The following is a 21,089-nucleotide window of genomic DNA, read 5'->3' as shown; positions in this document are numbered from 1 at the left end:
AGTTGAGAAAGAGGGCGCTGTGACGTGTACGGAGGAAGGAGTCCTCTTCACTATACAGCCGTACTGTTGTATAAGAAGGACTGATTGAGCTGATTTTGCGGATTAATAAGTTTATTTTTCGCATCACGCCAGCCAAACGGCTGCAGAAAAATCTTGCTCTATGAGGGAGAGGCGTGTGCACCTTTTTGGGGTTTCAAAAGGTTCCCATTCATCGGTGGATATTGGCCAAAACAAGCCCTACTACTGTGGGACCATGGGACTTACGAGGAAGTGAGTAAACATCATGTTTTGTATTATGTCAAATACTGGGATCATTTTAATCTGTAGGTGGCTTGCATTTTGTGGCTGACATGCATGCGGGGAGGCTTTTTCGGCACAACACCAATGGCTTGTCGCACATCCACCCACCGGGAGAGCACTTTATTCGACTTATTGTGCTCATGTGCCCGGTGTTCTGTCAAAATTTCCGACCAATCAGAAATTGCAACTTTGAGTTAAAAATAGCTGCGATTACAAAGTAAACACTACAAACTTTCTTTAAATAAAGGACTACTTACGTTTGATCATGGATTGACGTGTAAATGTTCAGCGGTCATTGTCCAGCTGCTTACTCGGCAAGCTCTCTTGTCCGTATTAGCAGGGGAACGAGCTGTAAATTGCTCTCCGCCGGGCAGTTTGCCGATCGGCGAAGACAATCGACAACCCAGTCGTCATGTGAAATAATCCGGGAGATTTATGTGTGATTTTCCGCTTCGAAGACGTTGAAACATCACTCGGTTCGGGTTAGCGTGTCGGCTAGCTGTCACGCCTCTTGGTTTGTTTACATTCTCCGACCCCGGGGTAGGGAAATGACATAAACCTGATTTAGGTGGCATAAAATAACGTTCGGGAGGTGCAACAGTACAGGTGAAGTCGACAGTTTTGACCATTATGGAGTAATTTTGCCATGTCGTCTTGAATAAATGCATTTTTATTATTTCATATTCCATTCAGCACAAGACTGTTATTTGTCATGACTGCCATTTATTAAGCTATTGGGGAAAAATACTTGGATATAAAAAGAATATTCTGTAAAAATATTGGAGTAGAGAGACTGAAACAATGACATTTTGTGGCTCTCTTCGTCACGTTTTCCTCGTTCTGAATAATTCCCCCTCAATGGGCTGACTCGTCCTTCTCCAGCCATTTATTTAGCTATTGGGGAAAATACTTGGATAAAAAGAATATTCTGTAAAAATATTGGAGTAGAGAGACTGAAACAATGACATTTTGCGGCATTCTTCGTCATCTTTTCGTCGTTGGGAATAATTCCCACTCAATGGGCTGCATACTAAATCAGATGAAATCGTGAGTCCGCTGACATCACCCACCAGTTGGGGACCCTAGAGCCCTATAATGGTAGGCGTGGCTAACCGGCAGATTAAAAGACTAATTTCTCGTCATCTGCGCTTTGCTAAATTGTTGTATATAGTCGAATCGTCTCAAAATATGATTCTAATTCACATAATAATCTTATTTAGGACTTTTTTTTCTCGTGTCGTACGCACTTTAAGTTTGGATTAGAACTTTAACGCTGATTTTTTTCCCCAAAAAAATTCGGCCACAATATAGAAGTAAGTCTGTGCCACTTTAGTTTGAGTTAATTTTTTTCAACCTTCAAATTCTGTCGAACAAATTCTCTCAAAATTCATTCGATAAAAAGTCAAACAAAATTCAAAAACAATCAACAAAACTCATTAAATTAAAACACTGCTGGCACAAATTGCTTTGCTAAATTGTTGTATATAGTCGAATCGTCTCAAAATATGATTCTAATTCACATAATAATCTTATTTAGGACTTTTTTTTCTCGTGTCGTACGCACTTTAAGTTTGGATTAGAACTTTAACGCTGATTTTTTTCCCCCAAAAAATTCGGCCACAATATAGAAGTAAGTCTGTGCCACTTTAGTTTGAGTTAATTTTTTTCAACCTTCAAATTCTGTCGAACAAATTCTCTCAAAATTCATTCGATAAAAAGTCAAACAAAATTCAAAAACAATCAACAAAACTCATTAAATTAAAACACTGCTGGCACAAATTGCTTTGCTAAATTGTTGTATATAGTCGAATCGTCTCAAAATATGATTCTAATTCACATAATAATCTTATTTAGGACTTTTTTTTTTCTCGTGTCGTACGCACTTTAAGTTTGGATTAGAACTTTAACGCTGATTTTTCCCCCCCCCCAAAATTCGGCCACAATATTGAAGTAAGTCTGTGCCACTGTAGTTTGAGTTAATTTTTTTCATCCTTCAAATTCTGTCGAACAAATTCTCTCAAAATTCATTCGATAAAAAGTCAAACAAAATTCAAAAACAATCAACAAAACTCATTAAATTCAAACACTGCTGGCACAAATTGACTTCCATACAAACACGAAGTCGATGCACAAGGCTGACTGACTGGCAACACTAAACGATGGTGGGATTCCGGATCTGGCCCCCGGGGCGCCTCTTTTCCAACATCATGTGCTAACAACATGTTACGAACGAGATTGAAGTGGTTCAAAGATTTTATTGAACATGAAGTGAAGATTTGAGTTTAGTTGGCGGCGATGGTCTGGTCCATCCAGGCGCGCAGCTCGGTGACGCGGGCGTAGACACCGGGCATGGTGGGTGTGCAGGTTCCGCTGCCCCAGGACACAATGCCCACCAGGGTCCAAGCGCCAGCCTTCTGGCAGACCAGGGGGCCGCCAGAGTCACCCTGCAACCACAGATAAAGACTGAACGATAAAAAACGAGACCTGACTAGGTCTTCAAATTCTACAGGAATCGCTGAGGAGCCAAAAAGTGGTATCAGGGCAACACGAGATAGAAAACTGGGAGTAAAGCCTTCTTAATGAAGACTTAGTGCAGCAGACTTGTGTAGTAGTCTGTTGAAAGTGGAAAACTAAACCATGCCCACCATGCAGGATGAAGCTCCAGAGGCTCCAGCACAGATCATCAGGCTGCTGATCTTGTTGCCCCAGAATCTACGGCACTGCTCATTGGACAGGAGAGGCAGGGAGGCCTGCTGGAGGAGGGACGGCGTGTCGGGGGCTGAAACGCAAAAACAGACTAGGGCTTAGGTACCTGCCACTCGACCGCCCAGGCTCTGTTAACTTACCGTTGTGACGGGTCAGTCCCCAGCCAGTGGTGACGCACTTCATGCTTCCAGGGAAGTTGTCTCCAGACTCTGCCACGCAGACGGGTGATACGCGCATGTTCATTTGGGCCGGGCTGGCCAACTTGATGAGCAGAATGTCGTTGTTGATGGTGAAGCCGTTGTAGCGGGGGTGCTTGAACACCTGCCGTGGGCGGGTCAGGAGTCAACGCCTGTAACCTTGCTAACTAACCACACGAAAGGAGTATCGCTCTTACCCTGCCGACCCTCATGACCTGGATGTCCTCAGCGGTAGACGAACGGTCATGCTCGCCCAGAACGACACGGTGGGAAGTCCTGCGAGCGACATAGTTTCGTTCCTGTCGTCCCGTCTTTGATCTTGTCGACTTACCTGACGTTGCAGTGGGCGGCCGTCACCACCCAGTTCTCGTTGATCAGGGAGCCACCGCAAAAGTGGAAACCTGTATAGTCCTAGGTCCAGATGGAGAAAATGACGTTCACAGGTACACGTACACAATTATACATGAGCGAGTGAGCGTACCTGCAGAGACACCTGCCAGGGCCAGGAGTGTGGCACGGCTTCCTCACCGTTGACGATGCGAGAGTAACCCGTGATCACGGGAGAGATGGCGGGGGAGCCGCAACCTAAAAAAGATTACAAACATTACAAACGGCCCCTGCTATTCGCACGGGCTGACTAACACAGACTTACCGTAGGCGGCACCGACGAAGGCGAGGCACGAGAGGATCCACAGGAAGGCCATGGCTACATCATGTCTCCTGGGGACACAGGCTGGCGTTTTATACAAAAGCGCGCCCGTACCCCATTGGAGGAGAGCAGCAAGGGGTGTAGCCACGCAGGCGCACGCCATCGGAGAACGTGAGAGTTTGAACACATGGAATTCAGGGAAATCTGCAGGTGCTCAAATAGCAAATGCCATCGAAACCTACAGTTATGTGAAAAAAATTAAGCAACTCTATGGAAGCCTGTGTGTTCGCTAATGCATTTGATCATATGGATATTTAATAGGGCTGTCAAACGATTAAAATTTTTAATCGAGTTAATCACAGCTTAAAAATTAATTAATCGTAATTAATCGCAATTCAAACATCTATAAAATATGCCATATTTTTCTGTAAATTGATGTTGGAATGGAAAGATAAGACATAAGACAGATATATACATTCAACATACTGTACATAAGTACTGTATTTGTTTATTATAACAACATATCAACAAGATGGCATTAACATTAACATTCTGTTTAAGCGATCCATGGATAGAAAGACTTGTAGTTCTTTAAAGATAAATGTTAGTATAAGTTATAGAAATTTTACATTAAAAACCCCTCTTAATGTTTTCGTTTTAATAAAATTTGTAAAATTTTCAATCAAAAAATAAACTAGTCTACTGCTCGCCATTGTTGATGTCAATAATTACACAATGCTCATGGTTAGGGTTGTTCCGATCATGTTTTTTTGCTCCCGATCCAATCTCGATCGTTTTAGTTTAAGTATCTGCTGATCCCGATATTTCCCGATCCGATTGCTTTTTTTTGCTCCCGATTCAATTCCAATCATTCCCGATAATTTTTCCCGATAATATACATTTTGGCAATGCATTAAGAAAAAAAATGAATAAAACTCGGACGAACATATACATTCAACATACAGCACATAAGTACTGTATTTGTTTATTATGACAATAAATCCTCAAGATGGCATTTACATTATTAACATTCTTTCTGTGAGAGGGATCCACGGATAGAAAGACTTGTAATTCGTAAAGGACAAATGCGACTTTGTATATTGTGACTAAATATTGCCATCTAGTGTATTTGTTGAGCTTTCAGTAAATGATACTGTAGCCATGCACAAATGCATGATGGGAAGTGGAACCATGACTGTGCGTAGGGCTACCAATTGATATATCTTCTCTGCGTTGGGAAATAACATAGGGTGTTAAGAAAAAGATCAATTACTACCTTGCTTCCCCACATTGCTTCCCACGATAGCTCTAATCGTAGGGAGAGGGATTGTAAGGCTTTAGTCAATTAAAAGAAGGCTCCAAAGGCTTCCAAAATTCACTCTACTCATATTGCATTAATTGCATTACATATTTTACCGTGATACAATTTTAAAAAAATTAATTACCGCCATTATTGGGATAAATTTGATAACCCTACCTTAAGCCAAAACGAAACACTCTAGATGAGTGTAACATATTTTGTCTGTAACGTTAAATACAATTAGAAAATGATTTATTTAAGAAATATATATATATGAAAAAAAGGGCATGTCCGATATTTTTTTGCCGATTCCGATACTTTGAAAATGACGTGATCGGACCCATCGATCGGCACATCTCTACTCATGGTGCTTAAACCCATAAAATCCGTCGCACCCCTGCGCTAGTAGAGGGCGACAAAACACCAAAAAAACACAAGTAACAAGTGCACATGACACTGTGCTGTCATTTTAATCTGTTTGAGCGGGGCATATGCGTTAATTGCGTCAAATATTTTAACGTGATTAATTCAATTAATTGCCGCCCGTTAACACCATCATTTTGACAGCTCTAATATTTAATATCAATTTTAACAATCTTTAGAGATTCAAGTTATATAACTAAACAAAACTGGGAAAAAAGATTTTTTTTAAATAACTTTCTATAAAATGTAATTTTAAATATCTGCATTTTCTGTTGAGGAATAAATTAGGACACCCCCACATTCAATCCCACTTAAAATGGCTAAAATCACACACGTGTATCACATGAGGTGCACATGATTAGAACACCATTAACCAGTGTTTTGAAGGAGGCTTGACTTATTTAAACCTCACATTTAGTTGTGCCCCTGACTGTTGAAGTGAGAGAAAAAAAACATGGTGACATCAAAGGAGCTGTCTGAGGCCTTCAGAAAGAAGATTGTAGACGCTCGATGAGTCTGGTAAGGGTTTTCAAAAGATCTCAAAAGAATATAAAATCAACCATTCCACTGTCCGGAAAATAGTCGACAAGTGGTGGACATTCAAAACAACCGCAAACATGCCTAGGTCTGGCCGTCCAAGCAAGTTCAACCCGGGAGCAAACCGCAAGATGCTAAAAGAAGCCTCCAAAAACCTTAAAATGTCATCACCGGACCTACAGCAGGCTCTTGCTACTGTTGATGTGAAAGTGCATGCCCCTACAATCAGAAAGAGACTTCACAAGTTTAACCTTCATGGGAGGTATACAAGGAGGAAACCTTTGCTCTCCAAGAATAATATGAAAGCCAGACTGAAGTTTGCCAGAGTGAATATAGACAAAGGACTTCTGGAATAATGTTCTTTGGACAGATACAGTGGGTCAAATAAGTATTTAGTCAACCACTAATTGTGCAAGTTCTCCCACTTGAAAATATTAGAGAGGCCTGTAATTGTCAACATGTGTAAACCTCAACCATGAGAGACAGAATGTGGGAAAAAAAACAGAAAATCAGATTGTTTGACTTTTAAAGAATTTATTGGCAAAGCATGGTGGAAAATAAGTATTTGGTCAATACCAAAAGTTCATCTCAGTACTTTGTTATGTACCCTTTGTTGGCAATAACGGAGGCCAAGCGTTTTCTGTAACTCTTCACAAGCTTTTCACACACTGTCGCTGGTATTTTGGCCCATTCCTCCATGCAGATCTCCTCTAGAGCATTGATTTTTTTGGGGGGGCAGTCGTTGGACAACACTGACTTTTAAGTCCCTCCACAGATTTTCTATGGGGTTGAGATCTGGAGACAGGCCAGGCCACTCCAGGACCTTGAAATGCTTCTTACGAAGCCACTCCTTTGTTGCCCTGGCTGTGTGTTTATGATCATTGTCATGCTGAAAGACCCAGCCACGTCTCATCTTCAATGCCCTTGCTGACGGAAGGAGATTTTTACTCAAAATCTCTCAATACATGGCCCCATTCATTCTTTCCTTTACACAGATCAGTCGTCCTGGTCCCTTTGCAGAAAAACAGCCCAAAGCATGATGTATCCACCCCCATGCTTCACAGTGGGTATGGTGTTCTTCGGATGCAATTCAGTATTCTTCTTCCTCCAAACACGTGAACCTGTGTTTCTACCAAAAAGTTCTATTTTGGTTCCATCTGACCATAACACATTCTCCCAGTCCTCTTCTGGATTATCCAAATGCTCTCTAGCGAAACGCAGACAGGTCTGGACGTGTACTTTCTTCAGCAGAGGGACACGACTGGCAGTGCAGGATTTGAGTCCCTGGCGGTGCATTGTGTTACTGTGTGCCTTTGTTACTGTGGTCCCAGCTCTCTGTAGGTCATTTACTAGGTCCCCCCGTGTGGTTCTGGAATTTTTGCTCACCGTTCTTGTTATCATTTTGATTCTTGCATGGAGCCCCAGATCGAGGGAGATTATCAGTGGTCTTGTATGTCTTCCATTTTCTAATAATTGCTCCCACAGTTGATTTCTTTACTCCAAGCGTTTTACCTATTGCAGATTCAGTCTTCGAAGCCTGGTGCAGGTCTACAATTTTGTCTCTGGTGTCCTTCGACAGCTCTTTGGTCTTGGCCATAGTGGCGTTTGGAGTATGACTGACTGAGGTTGTGGACAGGTGTCTTTTATACCGATAATGAGTTAAAACAGGTGCCATTAATAGAGGGAACGAGTGGAGCCTCGTTAAACCTCGTTAGAAGAAGTTAGACCTCTTTGACAGCCAGAAATCTTGCTTGTTTGTAGGTGACCAAATACTTATTTTCCACTCTAATTTGGAAATAAATTATTTAAAAATCAAACAATGTAATTTTCAGTTTTTTTTCCACATTCTGTCTTTCATGGTAGAGGTTTACCCATGTTGACAATTACAGGCCTCTCTAATCTTTTTAAATTGGAGAACTTGCACAATTGGTGGTTGACTAAATACTTATTTGCCCCACTGTAAAATTAATATTGAATTACAGTGCCTTGCAAAAGTATTCGGCCCCCTTGAATCTTGCAACCTTTTGCCACATTTCAGGCTTCAAACATAAAGATATGAAATTTAATTTTTTTGTCAAGAATCAACAACAAGTGGGACACAACCTTGAAGTGGAACAACATTTATTGGATAATTTAAACTTTTTTAACAAATAAAAAACTGAAAAGTGGGGCGTGCAATATTATTCGGCCCCTTTACTTTCAGTGCAGCAAACTCACTCCAGAAGTTCAGTGAGGATCTCTGAATGATCCAATGTTGTCCTAAATGACCGATGATGATAAATGGAATCCACCTGTGTGTAATCAAGTCTCCGTATAAATGCACCTGCTCTGTGATAGTCTCAGGGTTCTGTTTAAAGTGCAGAGAGCATTATGAAAACCAAGGAACACACCAGGCAGCTCCGAGATACTGTTGTGGAGAAGTTTAAAGCCGGATTTGGATACAAAAAGATTTCCCAAGCTTTAAACATCTCAAGGAGCACTGTGCAAGCCATCATATAGAAATGGAAGGAGCATCAGACCACTGCAAATCTACCAAGACCCGGCCGTCCTTCCAAACTTTCTTCTCAAACAAGGAGAAAACTGATCAGAGATGCAGCCAAGAGGCCCATGATCACTCTGGATGAACTGCAGAGATCTACAGCTGAGGTGGGAGAGTCTGTCCATAGGACAACAATCAGTCGTACACTGCACAAATCTGGCCTTTATGGAAGAGTGGCAAGAAGAAAGCCATTTCTCAAAGATACCCATAAAAAGTCTCGTTTAAAGTTTGCCACAAGCCACCTGGGAGACACACCAAACATGTGGAAGAAGGTGCTCTGGTCAGATGAAACCAAAATTGAACTTTTTAGCCACAATGCAAAACGATATGTTTGGCGTAAAAGCAACACAGCTCATCACCCTGAGCACACCATCCCCACTGTCAAACATGGTGGTGGCAGTATCATGGTTTGGGCCTGCTTTTCTTCAGCAGGGACAGGGAAGATGGTTAAAATTGACGGGAAGATGGATGCAGCCAAATACAGGAACATTCTGGAAGAAAACCTGTTGGTATCTGCACAAGACCTGAGACTGGGACGGAGATTTATCTGTCCAACAGGACAATGATCCAAAACATAAAGCCAAATCTACAATGGAATGATTCAAAAATAAACTTATCCAGGTGTTAGAATGGCCAAGTCAAAGTCCAGACCTGAATCCAATTGAGAATCTGTGGAAAGAGCTGAAGACTGCTGTTCACAAACATTCTCCATCCAACCTCACTGAGCTCGAGCTGTTTTGCAAGGAAGAATGGGCAAGAATGTCAGTCTCTCGATGTGCAAAACTGATAGAAACATACCCCAAGCGACTTGCAGCTGTAATTGGAGCAAAAGGTGGCGCTACAAAGTATTAACGCAAGGGGGCCGAATAATATTGCACGCCCCACTTTTCAGTTTTTTATTTGTTAAAAAAGTTTAAATTATCCAATAAATTTTGTTCCACTTCACGATTGTGTCCCACTTGTTGTTGATTCTTGACAAAAAATAAAAATTTTATATCTTTATGTTTGAAGCCTGAAATGTGGCGAAAGGTTGCAAGGTTCAAGGGGGCCGAATACTTTTGCAAGGCACTGTATTTGGACACCAGAACAGAGGACATGTTTGGCGTGAACCTAATTCAGCATTCCAGAAAAAGAACCTCATACCAACTGTGAAGCATGAGGTGGAAGTGTCATGGTTTGGGGATGCTTTGCTGCATCAGAACCTGGCCAACTCACCATCACAGAATCCACCATGAATTATATCTTGTATCAGAGGGTGGTTGAAGAACATGTGAGATCATCTTTGAAAAGAATAAAGCTGAAGCGAAACCGGACCCTGCAACATGACAATAACCCAAAACATACTAGTAAATCCACTAAGGACTGGTTGAAAAGGAGATGGAATTGCCGAGTAAAAGCTTAGATCTTAATCCCATTAAGATGCTGTGGGGTGACCTGAAACGGGCTGTACATGCAAGAAACCCTTCAAACACCTCACAGCTGAAAGTATTCTGCGTTGAGGAGTGGGGCAAACTTTCTTCAGACCGATGTCAAAGACTGTTAGATGGCGACAAAAAGCGTCTCACTAAAGTTATTGCAGACAAAGGGGGTAACACTAGCTATCAGGTGGTAGGGTGTCCTAACTTTTTCCTCAGTTAGAATATGCATTTTTGTTGATACTGTATATTTAGTTTAATGAGTAAAACAATGTTAATTTTTGTTGTTTACCTGCAATTAAATCACTTTCTTTTCCAGAGATAAATAAAAACAAGATCAGACATTGATATGTGAACATTTCTTAATAAAGAACTGAATATTTCATGGGGTGTCCTAATAAGATTCTAAACCAAACAGCAGAACAAAATTTAATTCATACTCCAGTGGCACAGATTGACTTCCATAGAAACATGAAGTCGACGCACACAGTTGACTTTGGGAGACCGTGCCGATTGTTGTGCTGTGCCAGATTTGCCCCCCCCCCCCCCCCCCCGGCCGCGTGTTTGACACCAATGCAATAACACCACACATTACGAATGAGTCTTTGGGATTGAAGTGGTTCAAAGGTTTTATTGAACATAAAATGGAACTTTGCGTTTAGTTGGCGGCAATGGTCTGGTCCATCCAGGCGCGCAGCTCGGTGACACGGGCGTAGACACCGGGCATGGTGGGTGTGCACGTTCCGCTGCCCCAGGACACAATGCCGACCAGGGTCCAGGCGCCGGCTTTCTGGCAGACCAGGGGGCCGCCGGAGTCGCCCTGCAACCACAGATGAAGATTGTGTACAACAAAAAACAGGACCCAACGAGGACTCAAAATTCTACTGTTAGGCAGGAGAAACGACCCAAGACCCAAGTCGTTGTGACTGTCCTCGAATCAGGAATCACTTAATTCGGTGCTAGCCCTCCTACTTCAAATGGATTGGACATCTTGTGCCGTCAGTGGCAGCCAATGAGTCAAGCACTGTCCCATCAAGCCATTATACTAATGACTTTATATTCAAGCATAGACTTCATTAGTTGACGTAACAGCTCCCACAAACATTGCGCCACGGCTTCCCGTTGGGGGCCAACTCACGCAGAGCGTTCAAAAGCCGGATTTAGGTGGAAAACGGACAATGTTTTACTGCATACATGCAGGCAGGAGTGTCTCAAGAGTGATTTGGTCGAGGATTCGAGGTAATTATTATATAAAATATCCCCTTGCATGCACTTTGAAACGTTGTGGAAAAAAATGAAATGAATGGAAATAATTTGTGAAACTTTAGCTTGAAATATTTACGTAAAATAAATTATAATTTTTTGATTGATCAATTTTTGTGACTTTTTTTGCTTTTAGCCAAGAATCTACAAGTATTTACAAGAATATTCAGCTTAAAAAGCTGTTTTGTGACTGCTGCCACGTTGGATTACACAATAGCGTAATTTTAGCTTGAAATATTTACGTAAAATGAATAACTGCCCGTTTTTTTTGTTTTTTGTTTTGCTTTTAACAAAGAATCTAGACTGTTTTTCGTTCATATCTATAGAAATTCAGGGATTTATGCACTTATTTACAAGAATTATTAACTTAAAAAGCTCTGTTTTGTGATGGCTGCCATGTTGGATTTTGTTGTATCCATACACAATAGCGTAACTTTGCGTTCAAATGATCATGTAATTTTTGGCAAGCTGCCTGTGTTTTGGGCAAAAAACTAGTAGTTAAGATATTTCTGTGTCCATACAAAATTTTGGGGGGCCGTTACGTATTTTATGTAACATTTCAATCTAAAGACGATGAGGGCCAGATGGCCGGCAAGACGTGCTGAAGCAATAGAAACATCGGATTTCGACCTAAATATGTTGTTATTGCATATAAAAAAATGCAAATTTTGCTTTTGTTGAGTAAAATGAAGATGATTCTCCATGCTTTCCTCAAGTCTTACATTTCCGATTTGAAAATTGAGTGATTTATTAGCTGCTGAAAACTTGCACTAAGTAGAAAAAAGTAAGTTGCTATTTTGGGCAATAACCCAGATAGCAGACCGACATTGAAAAAACATTGATATTCCATCTAAATCATCAGTATGGTTGACATTGAAAATTTTCGACGTCAAGTGACGTTGAAACAACGTTGTTCTATGGTATGTCAGGCGATGGTTGGGTGAACATTGTTTTAGAGTTGATGAACTAATGTTGACAAAAAGTTGATCTACGATTGACCGGGAAATATGATTGAAAAGTCATTGAATTATGGATGAGCGGGCGTTTTGGTCAAAAACATAACATAGATTCAAAGTTGTTCCAATATTATTAATCATCGAAATGACGTTTAGGGTTTTGTAAGGATTTCACAGTTGAAACAACATTAATTGAGGGTGCAAAAGTGACGCTGATTCAACAATATAAGATCGACAGTGGAATGTTGATCCAACATCTTTTCAACGTCGGTCTGCTATCTGGTATTGCTTTTGATCCTGAAAATATAAATGACTATCTCTCCACTTGGATATTTTTGTGCGAATTTGAGAATTTTATAGCCATTTTAAGTTTTGTGATATTTGTATAAAATTCATTAATTTGATTAGGGAACGGCTTTGAATTTTTTTGTTGTTGTTGCTCATGGAGACTTCTATATGCCTGAGGGAGGTGCCTGTTTTGGTCTTAGGTCTCTAGCGGCTTTGGTTTTGAAAATATTTGAATTTTAAGTTTTTGAAAATAGGCCCCCTACGGATGGGCCCAGAGCCCCGTGTCCCGTCTACTGGTAGTGAAGTCTATGTTAGAGCCTTCTTAGCAAAGACTTAGTATTGCAGACTTGTGTAGTAGTCGATCAGAAGTGGAAAACGAGGCTGTGCCCACCATGCAGGATGAAGCTCCGGAGGCTCCGGCGCAGATCATCAGGTTGCTGATCCTGTTGCCCCAGAATCTACGGCACTGCTCATTGGTCAGGAGTGGCAGGGAGGCCTGCTGGAGGAGGTCCGGCGTGCTGGGGGCTGAAACGCAACAACAGTCTAGGGCTTAGGTACCTGCCACCAGGCTGCCCTGCTCTATTTACTTACCGTTGTGCTGGGTCAGTCCCCAGCCGGTGGTGACGCACTTGGTGCCTCCGGGGAAGTCATCTCCAGACTCGGCCACGCAGACGGGCGACACATTCATGTTCATCTTGGCTGGGCTGGCCAACTTGATGAGCAGGATGTCATTGTTGATGGTGAAGCCGTTGTAGCGGGGGTGCTTGAACACCTGCCAGGGGTGGGACGGTAATCAACACCTATAGCTGCGCTACCTAACCAGTTAAAAGGAGTATCGCTCTAACCTTGCTGATCTTCATGACCTGGATGTCCTCAGCTGTAGATGAGTGATCGTGCTCGCCCAGAACCACGCGATGAGAAGTCCTGCGAACGCACATAGCGACATCGTCTCGTTTCCATTGCCCAGTCTTTGATCGGGTCGGCTTACCTGACACTGCAGTGGGCTGCTGTCACCACCCAGTTCTCGTTGACCAGGGAACCACCACAGAAGTGGAAACCCGTGTAGTCCTGGGTCCATATAGACAAAGTGGCGTTCACGGGTGCACATATGAGCTTTATATGCGAGCGAGTGAGCGTACCTGCAGCGACACCTGCCAGGGCCAGGAGTGCGGCACGGCCTCCTCACCGTTGACGATACGGGAGTACCCCGTGATCACAGGAGGGATGGCGGGAGAGCCGCAACCTAAAAACGAACATTACCATTACAAACGCTGTCCACTATCGGCAGGGGCCAACTAACTAAAGCCGACTTACCGTAGGCGGCGCTGACGAAGGCGAGGCACGAGAGGATCCACAGGAAAGCCATGGCTGCATCATGTCTCCTAGGGACCAAGGTTGGCTTTTTATACATACGTGCGCCCATCCCCATTGGAGGAGAGCAGCAAGATGCAAGGCCACGTAGGCTCACACCATAGGAGAACATAAGCGTTTGGACATATAGAATTCAGGGAAATCTGCAGCTGCTCAAACAGCAACGCATGCAAATGCCATGGGAAATTCATGCATCAACACAATCTGCATATTTCTGGTCACTTGCTATTAATTTTGGATCATTTTAAGGGCCACCTTCATGTTAACTGCTGTCATTGACTTCATTCGCCCCTCCAAGTCTAAATGGATTGGACATCCAGCACTGTCATTGGCACTAATGATGAGCATTCATAGCAGTACTCATAGTTGTGGCGATACAGTGCAAAGCATAGTTAATCACATACAAAATTCATTTTTTCCCTGTCTACTTTTTTAACACACTGCACATCCTACGCACTTTGACTGATTCTCACATTTCCAACTTTTAAACATTCCCAGAATTCACAGGATTTCCATTTTGCCCAAAACATTGAAGGTTGCAAGGAAAACACTTTTTTCCCCCTCCGACATAAAATGTGTGCATTAAATGGTTAGAAAACAAACAGCTGCACCATGATTAAGTAATGGAGTCACCCAAAATGAACAGAGAAAGACCGACCAGCATGAACGTGTTACCACACAATTTGCCCAGAAATTGCATTATTTATTAATAATATTAAAGTACGGTAATTTTCGCACTATAAGGCGCACCTGACTATGAGCAGCCACCCACCAAATTTGGCTCGAAAACAGCATTTGTTCATTGATAAGCCACACTGGACTAAAAGCCGTAGCTGTCCTCGCTGTATTATTTACACCTAAAGTAGGGTTGTTCCGATCATGTTTTTTTGCTCCCGATCCGATCCCGATCGTTTTAGTTTGAGTATCTGCCGATCCCGACATTTCCCGATCCGATTGCTTTTTTTTTTTGCTCCCGATTCAATTCCAATCATTCCCGATAATTTTTCTCGATCATATACATTTTGGCAACGCATTAAGAAAAAAATGAATAAAACTCGGATGAATATATACATTCAACATACAGTACATAAGTACTGTATTTGTTTATTATGACAATAAATCCTTAAGATGGCATTTACATTATTAACATTCTTTCTGTGAGAAGGATCCACGGATAGAAAGACTTGTAATTCTCAAAGGATAAATGTGACTTTGTATAGTGTGACTAAATATTGCCATCTAGTGTATTTGTTGAGCTTTCAGTAAATGATACTGTAGCCATCTGTTCTGCCCAAATGCATGATGGGAAGTGCACCTATGACTGTGCGTAGTGGTACCAATTGATATATCTTCTCTGCGTTGGGAAATAACATAGGGTGTTAAGAAAAATATCAATTACTACCTTTCTTCCCCACATTGCTTCCCACGATGTTTCTAATTGTTGAGAGAAGGATTGTAAGGCTTTAGCCAATTAAAAAAAGGCTCCAAAGGCTGCCAAAATTCAGTCTACTCATTTTACACTGCCATTTAGCTCTATAAATAGGTTAAACGGCGCCATAACAGATTGAACATGACTATGCATGAGTGGGCCGTGCAGCGCATGCATTAATTGCTTTAAATATTTTAACGTGATAAATTAAAAAAAAAAAAAAAATTACCGCCGTTAACGGGATAAATTTGATAACCCTACCTTAAGCCTAAACTAAAGACTCTGGATGAGTGTAACATATTATGTCTGTAACGTTAAATACAATTAGAAAAGGATTTATTGAAAAAAAAAAAATATATATTTAAAAAAGGCATGTCCGATATTTTTTTGCCGATTCCTATACTTTGAAAATGACGTGATCGGACCCGATCGATCGGCAATAAATTTGTTGGCCACCTCACTGGCCACCCCGCTTTTGTTAAATGTTCACTTTATGCTTAATATATACATAACACAATAAAACAGAATTGTTGTGGAACTCAAAATTTTGACTGGACTGGTATTGTCTATGCACATTAAATCATTAGTAACATTATATCAGGGCTGTGGCTATCGATTATTTTAGTAGTCGAGTAATCGATAAACTAGTTAGTTCGAATAATCGAGTAGTCGGATAAGGAACATAAAAAATAAAGTACCTGTGCTGAGCCTCAAATGGTATAAAAAAATAAATAAATGAGGATCTAAGTTCAATAAAAGCACAACTGGCTAACTTACATAGCAAAAGTCTGCTAGCTTCAATGCTATAAAATGTTTTTTTTATTTATTTATTTATTTATTTATTTATTTTTTAACAGTGCTCTTAACAAGTGGTTCAAACACATAAAAATGGCTAAATATACCTATTACCTAAATTACATATGGATTAAAAAAAAGCATTATCTTGAACAAAAACTTAGCTTATGTTGGTCTTAAAAGGGAGCAACTGGATTCAGCCATGTGAAATGAATTATGTCATATTCACTGTTGCCACTGGAGGGTAATGTATCCAGCCAAATCAATAAAACTAAATGCAGACACTTTACTCACGAATACTCAAAGAAGCAAAATTTAATTCGAATCTATTTTGCAATTGAATGACTCGAGTTAATCGATCAATTGTTGCAGCAGTACATTAACTATAACACAAAGTAGATCAGTGGGCGTGACCTTAAGTCTTTCTGATAGTTTTTTTCTGGCCTTTTTACTGCAACAACATAATAAAAACCTGAAATTATGGCTTTTAGTTTTTGGTGTGCCTCCCCAAGATTTTAAGTGGCACTATCTTCGGGTGACCATATTTTGATTTCCAAAAAAGAGGACACTCAGCCCGGCCTCAAGATCCTTGAATTTTACTCGAAGTTCACTCAAAGATGCCTATATCACTTTAATATATTTAAAGTGTGCCCCCTCACTCTGGATGGAAAAATGCAGTTTGAAAATAATAATAATAATAATAATAATATATAGAATACAGACCCATGGAAATGTAGTCCAGTCAATAAAGATACACACAGTAGGCTATGAGCCAACTAAACATTTTTATAAATTACTATCACGACAATTGTCCTTGACGAATTGTTATACCCATTCAATTGATATTCTCATTCAATGTTCTAGATTGCACACAAACAATAACCGAAATAAACTGACAAACTATTCAACCAGCATGTTTCCAAACGTAGCAGTTCAAAACTACGTTTCCCATAATGTTGGGTTAAACGTGGTTTAGCTTTACAGTCAAAGCTCCGACAGAAGTCAACAGTTGCCATTATATAGGTATTTATCGTAAAAAACTTAACTGGGCAGGCGTTGTGGCCAAATGGTCAACCCAGTAGATGGCGGTAATGCTTCATGATAGGGGTAAACTGCCAACAAAACCAAGAAGAACTACTCCTTCCCTCCATACTACTAGGAGCAATGTCATTGCAGGCAGGCGCTGCCACCCAGCGGCCAGAGGGATTCTCTTGAAATTGGTCCCGTGTGAAATCATAAAAACCGGACATTTTTATGAATGTATAAAACCCGCCCGGACAACGAGGATACTACGTGAAAGTAGGACTTGTCCGGGCAAAAGAGGACGTTTGGTCACCCTACACCAGGGGTGTCCAAACGTTTTGCAAAGGGGGCCAGATTTGGTGTGGAAAAAAGGTGGGGGGGGCCGACCTTGGCTGACGTCCTTTACGTAGAACAATATATTTAAGGAAATTTTAGCAAGCCATTTTTTGTGTCACATTTGCTGTATTATTTTTTTAAATTAATAATTTCAACAATCTCGCAACTAGCCTTTGTGGCGTTCTCTTTCGACTCTCGGGCTCTTGTGAAATACTGCTGCTGTAAAATTTAACTAGCTTCAAGTTGCTTCAATTTCTCGCTACGTATCTTCCCTGTAATCTTGTCGTACATGTCAGCGTGTCTTGTTTGGTAATATCGCCTCTCAATGAACTCTTTAAAAACAGCGACAGTCTCTTTGCAAATGACGCAGACACAATTGTTGCGTATTTTAGAGAAGAAATAGTCCAATTTCCACCTATCCTTGAAGTGTCGGTCGTCGCAGTCAACTTTCTTTTTTTTGTTGATAGTCGCCATTTTAGAAAATTGGAAGTAAGGGGTCACACGGGGTAATGTTGCTTAGAGTGCTGCTGCCTTTTAGTTGGTAAATGAGGAACAGCATTTAGTGTAGAAGCTACTTCATATGCTGGTAGCAGTAAAGCTGACCAATTTAATAAGTCTGTGTGCGGGCCAGACGTTACTGATTTTATGACAGAGGCTGGGGGCCGGATGAAATTTGACCATGGGCTGCATTTGGCCCCCGGGCCGGACTTTGGACATGCCTGCCCTACACTATCTGGCCACCCCTATGAAAAATTTCTGGAGACGCCACTGCTAGAGTAAATTTTTAGATGATTACTTTTACTTGAGAAATATTATTTAGAAGTAATGCTACTCTTGAGTAAAATGTTTGGTTACCCTACCGACCTCTGCTCACCTCCCCACCTGCACACACCGGCATATACAGGTAGGTAGCATATGCTGACATGTTAACTGCATTCAAGGACTCTGCGAGAGAAACGCACATGTGTTTGAACTTGACATGTTTAACACGTCTGTCCTTTTCCCCAGCTGCTTATGTATACACCTACGATATCACATTAATGTTAGTTTGTATGGTAGTGTCTTTTCACAAACTAGGACCAATGACGAATGGCTTCATGATCAAACTAACCCTCTACAAATTATCTATTTGGATGAAATATGCAGGCAATTTACCCATACTCCAGGGTTTAAAAGCACACGAACAATGACAAGTTTCATAAAATATGACTTAGTTACAGTCAAAAAAAATGAATGTAACTTGAAGATGCAATTTTTGGAGAAATTGTGTGGGGATGCTTGCTCTTCTGGTCATTATCTAGTGATTTTGGGGCATTTAAAAATCGATTCCAGTTGCTTCTGGATCACTCACTGTTAATTTTGGTGCAACTCTAGGTGTCTTTCTTGTGATTTTGGGGTCACTTTCTTTTACCATTTTGTGTCAGTGCCATAGTGATTAGGGTTGTCCCGATCCGATATTTGGATTGGACCAACCGCCGTTATGTGCAAAAAAATGCGCATCGGTATCGGATCGGCCGACATGGAAAAATTCCGATCCAGACTCCCGATCCAGTTTTTTTTTTTTTTTTTTGAAAGTCCGGTCGCACCAATTTACATAATCCATTCCATATTTTTGCTTTGGTTTCCCTAAAATCCGGTTTGCATTTTACGGCACACCTTCAAAATATGCGTAAATGTGTGTAGCGCCCCCTAGGAACAAAACCAACATTTCATTTGATTTTTTTTTTTTTTTTTTTTAAAGGTGAAAGAGGAAGTAACACAAAGGTTAAAACTTTGATAATATCAGTACTATATGAATTGGATACTATACGCGGTGCCCAGACTGCCGTTAGTTCTGCATCCAGTTTTCTTTCGGTGGGCAGAGCGTGTCCGTGGGTGGGCAGGGTCCACCCCTGCCCCCACTGGTAACGCCCCTGACGTCCAGCCTGAATCATAGCCACTTTGATCCTGTGTGTTAAGACCTAGTGTTGCTAGTGGTGGGGGGAATTGCTCCACCCGGTAGATGGGGGCAGTGCTGGGGCCCTCTAGCGGCCTCCACACGGCATTTTAAATTTTCTGCATGACTATCACACTTCTAAGTGGGTTATTCACGCATGACTAGGTGCAACTAGGCACATTGAGGTAAATGAGATTGTCGGTGCCAGGATTAGTGATCAAGTAGCAAAGACTAGGATGTCACCTTTCAACACTTACAGGTAGTTTTCATAAAACTGGGATCGACTATAGAATACTACTGCTTGTCTACAAAGCACTTAATGGTCTTGGACCAAAATACATGCTTGATTGTTTGACCCCTATGAAAAATCTAGGCCCACAAGGTCATCTGGAACTGGTCTGCTGTATGTTCCAAGAACAAGAACCAAGCAGGGTGAGGCAGCATTTAGTTACTGTGCTCCTCACCTCTGGGTCTTGAACAAGTTACCTGAAGGTCTGAAGTGTGCTCAAACTGTTAGCTCCTTTAAATCAGGGCTAAAGACGCTTTTGTTTACTAATGTTGCACAGTTACCATTTTTTGGCCCCGAGACCGTTACCACTTTGTTTTAAATTTATATGTATATGGCGGAAAACACAGACAAGACTGAAAAAGCAGTTTCTGCTCTTGCACTCCTCTTTAAAAGACACTGCTTTATTTTAAGCTAAAACAACTGTTGTGTTTGATAGAACAATATGTCTATATGCTGCCATGGCAGATTCATGGCGCATTAAGCCCCGAACTATTTTTAATTGGTCCGTTTTACCCTGAAAACCCCCGTTTACAGATGTCGCGCAACCGCTTTTGTTTCAACCCAGCCATAAAACGAAGGTCATTAACTTTTAACTTTTAAACAAATTATGTCACAATGAAAAAAATGCCATCTGTAAAAAAGTCACGGATATCTACCTCATAACTATCGCTTAATTGTATTTATTTTTTTTGTTACTTTTGCATTTTCTCCGATATCTTAGATGATAAATAATTGATCCAAACAAAAAAAAAGTTGGGAAAAAAAACGTTTAAAAGGGTAAATATATGAAAAAGAAAATCTCAACCACTCCTAGATGTCTGCGATTTCTTGTTGCGTCTTGCGACCCTTGTTATATTACCATGTTTCACCCATAAAATCCCCCCAAAATCCAGCTGTGGCCATTCACAGCTGTGTCTGGACACTCAGTGATACATGCTACATGGAGTTTTTGGATCGAAACAAAGTAAGTACGCGAAAATATCTCGTTAAAGTCATGGCGTCTGTAATTCTGTTCTCGCGTGCTCTCACCTCCAGATATATATTTAGGGCTGTCAAACAATTAAAGTGTTTAATCGAGTTACTCACAGCTTAAAAATTAATTAATCATAATTAATCCCAATTCAAACCATCTCTAAAATATGCCATATTTTTCTGTAAATTATTGTTGGAATGAAAAGATAAGACACAACACAGATATATACGTTCAACATACTGTACATAAGTACTGTATTTGTTTATTATAACAATAAATCAACAAGGTGGCATTAACATTATTAACATTCTTTTAAATCGATCCATGGATAGAAAGACTTGTAGATCTTAAAAGATGCATGTTA

At 41.0% G+C, this 21,089-nt stretch overlaps 2 protein-coding genes across 2 annotated transcripts; both read right to left on the bottom strand.

The window, feature by feature from the left end:
* Positions 1-2,535: 2,535 nt before the first annotated feature.
* Positions 2,536-3,919, bottom strand: LOC130920436 (chymotrypsin A-like). The gene is made up of 7 exons (XM_057843657.1): positions 3,856-3,919; positions 3,685-3,788; positions 3,535-3,614; positions 3,401-3,479; positions 3,147-3,327; positions 2,946-3,079; positions 2,536-2,744 (listed from the first exon to the last, which is right to left on the bottom strand). The coding sequence occupies exons 1-7, from the start codon at positions 3,905-3,907 to the stop codon at positions 2,583-2,585; spliced, it is 792 nt and encodes a 263-aa protein (XP_057699640.1). The 5' UTR covers positions 3,908-3,919; the 3' UTR covers positions 2,536-2,582.
* A 6,805-nt stretch (positions 3,920-10,724) lies between these two features.
* Positions 10,725-13,939, bottom strand: LOC130920468 (chymotrypsin A-like). The gene is made up of 7 exons (XM_057843719.1): positions 13,888-13,939; positions 13,713-13,816; positions 13,562-13,641; positions 13,419-13,497; positions 13,165-13,345; positions 12,965-13,098; positions 10,725-10,886 (listed from the first exon to the last, which is right to left on the bottom strand). Exons 1-7 carry the CDS (start codon positions 13,937-13,939, stop codon positions 10,725-10,727), a joined length of 792 nt encoding a protein of 263 aa, XP_057699702.1.
* Between the last annotated feature and the right edge of the window lie 7,150 nt (positions 13,940-21,089).

Source organism: Corythoichthys intestinalis, chromosome 8 (genome assembly GCF_030265065.1).
Source record: "Corythoichthys intestinalis isolate RoL2023-P3 chromosome 8, ASM3026506v1, whole genome shotgun sequence".
In the NCBI taxonomy this organism is placed as follows: Eukaryota; Metazoa; Chordata; class Actinopteri; order Syngnathiformes; family Syngnathidae; genus Corythoichthys; species Corythoichthys intestinalis.
This window is presented reverse-complemented; position numbering and strand designations above follow the sequence as displayed.

What these genes read in the sequence shown, in the direction of transcription:
- LOC130920436 (XM_057843657.1), bottom strand. Translation starts at nt 3,907, where the DNA reads ATGGCCTTCCTGTGGATCCTCTCGTGCCTCGCCTTCGTCGGTGCCGCC. An exon ending in GCCGCCCACTGCAACGTCAG is followed by an intron (nt 3,480 to 3,534) that starts GTAAGTCGACAA and finishes TGTCGCTCGCAG; the next exon opens with GACTTCCCACCGTGTCGTTC. An exon ending in AGGTCATGAGGGTCGGCAGG is followed by an intron (nt 3,328 to 3,400) that starts GTAAGAGCGATA and finishes CGCCCACGGCAG; the next exon opens with GTGTTCAAGCACCCCCGCTA.
- LOC130920468 (XM_057843719.1), bottom strand. Translation starts at nt 13,939, where the DNA reads ATGGCTTTCCTGTGGATCCTCTCGTGCCTCGCCTTCGTCAGCGCCGCC. An exon ending in GCAGCCCACTGCAGTGTCAG is followed by an intron (nt 13,498 to 13,561) that starts GTAAGCCGACCC and finishes GTGCGTTCGCAG; the next exon opens with GACTTCTCATCGCGTGGTTC. An exon ending in CCGGAGCTTCATCCTGCATG is followed by an intron (nt 10,887 to 12,964) that starts GTGGGCACAGCC and finishes CTGTGGTTGCAG; the next exon opens with GGCGACTCCGGCGGCCCCCT.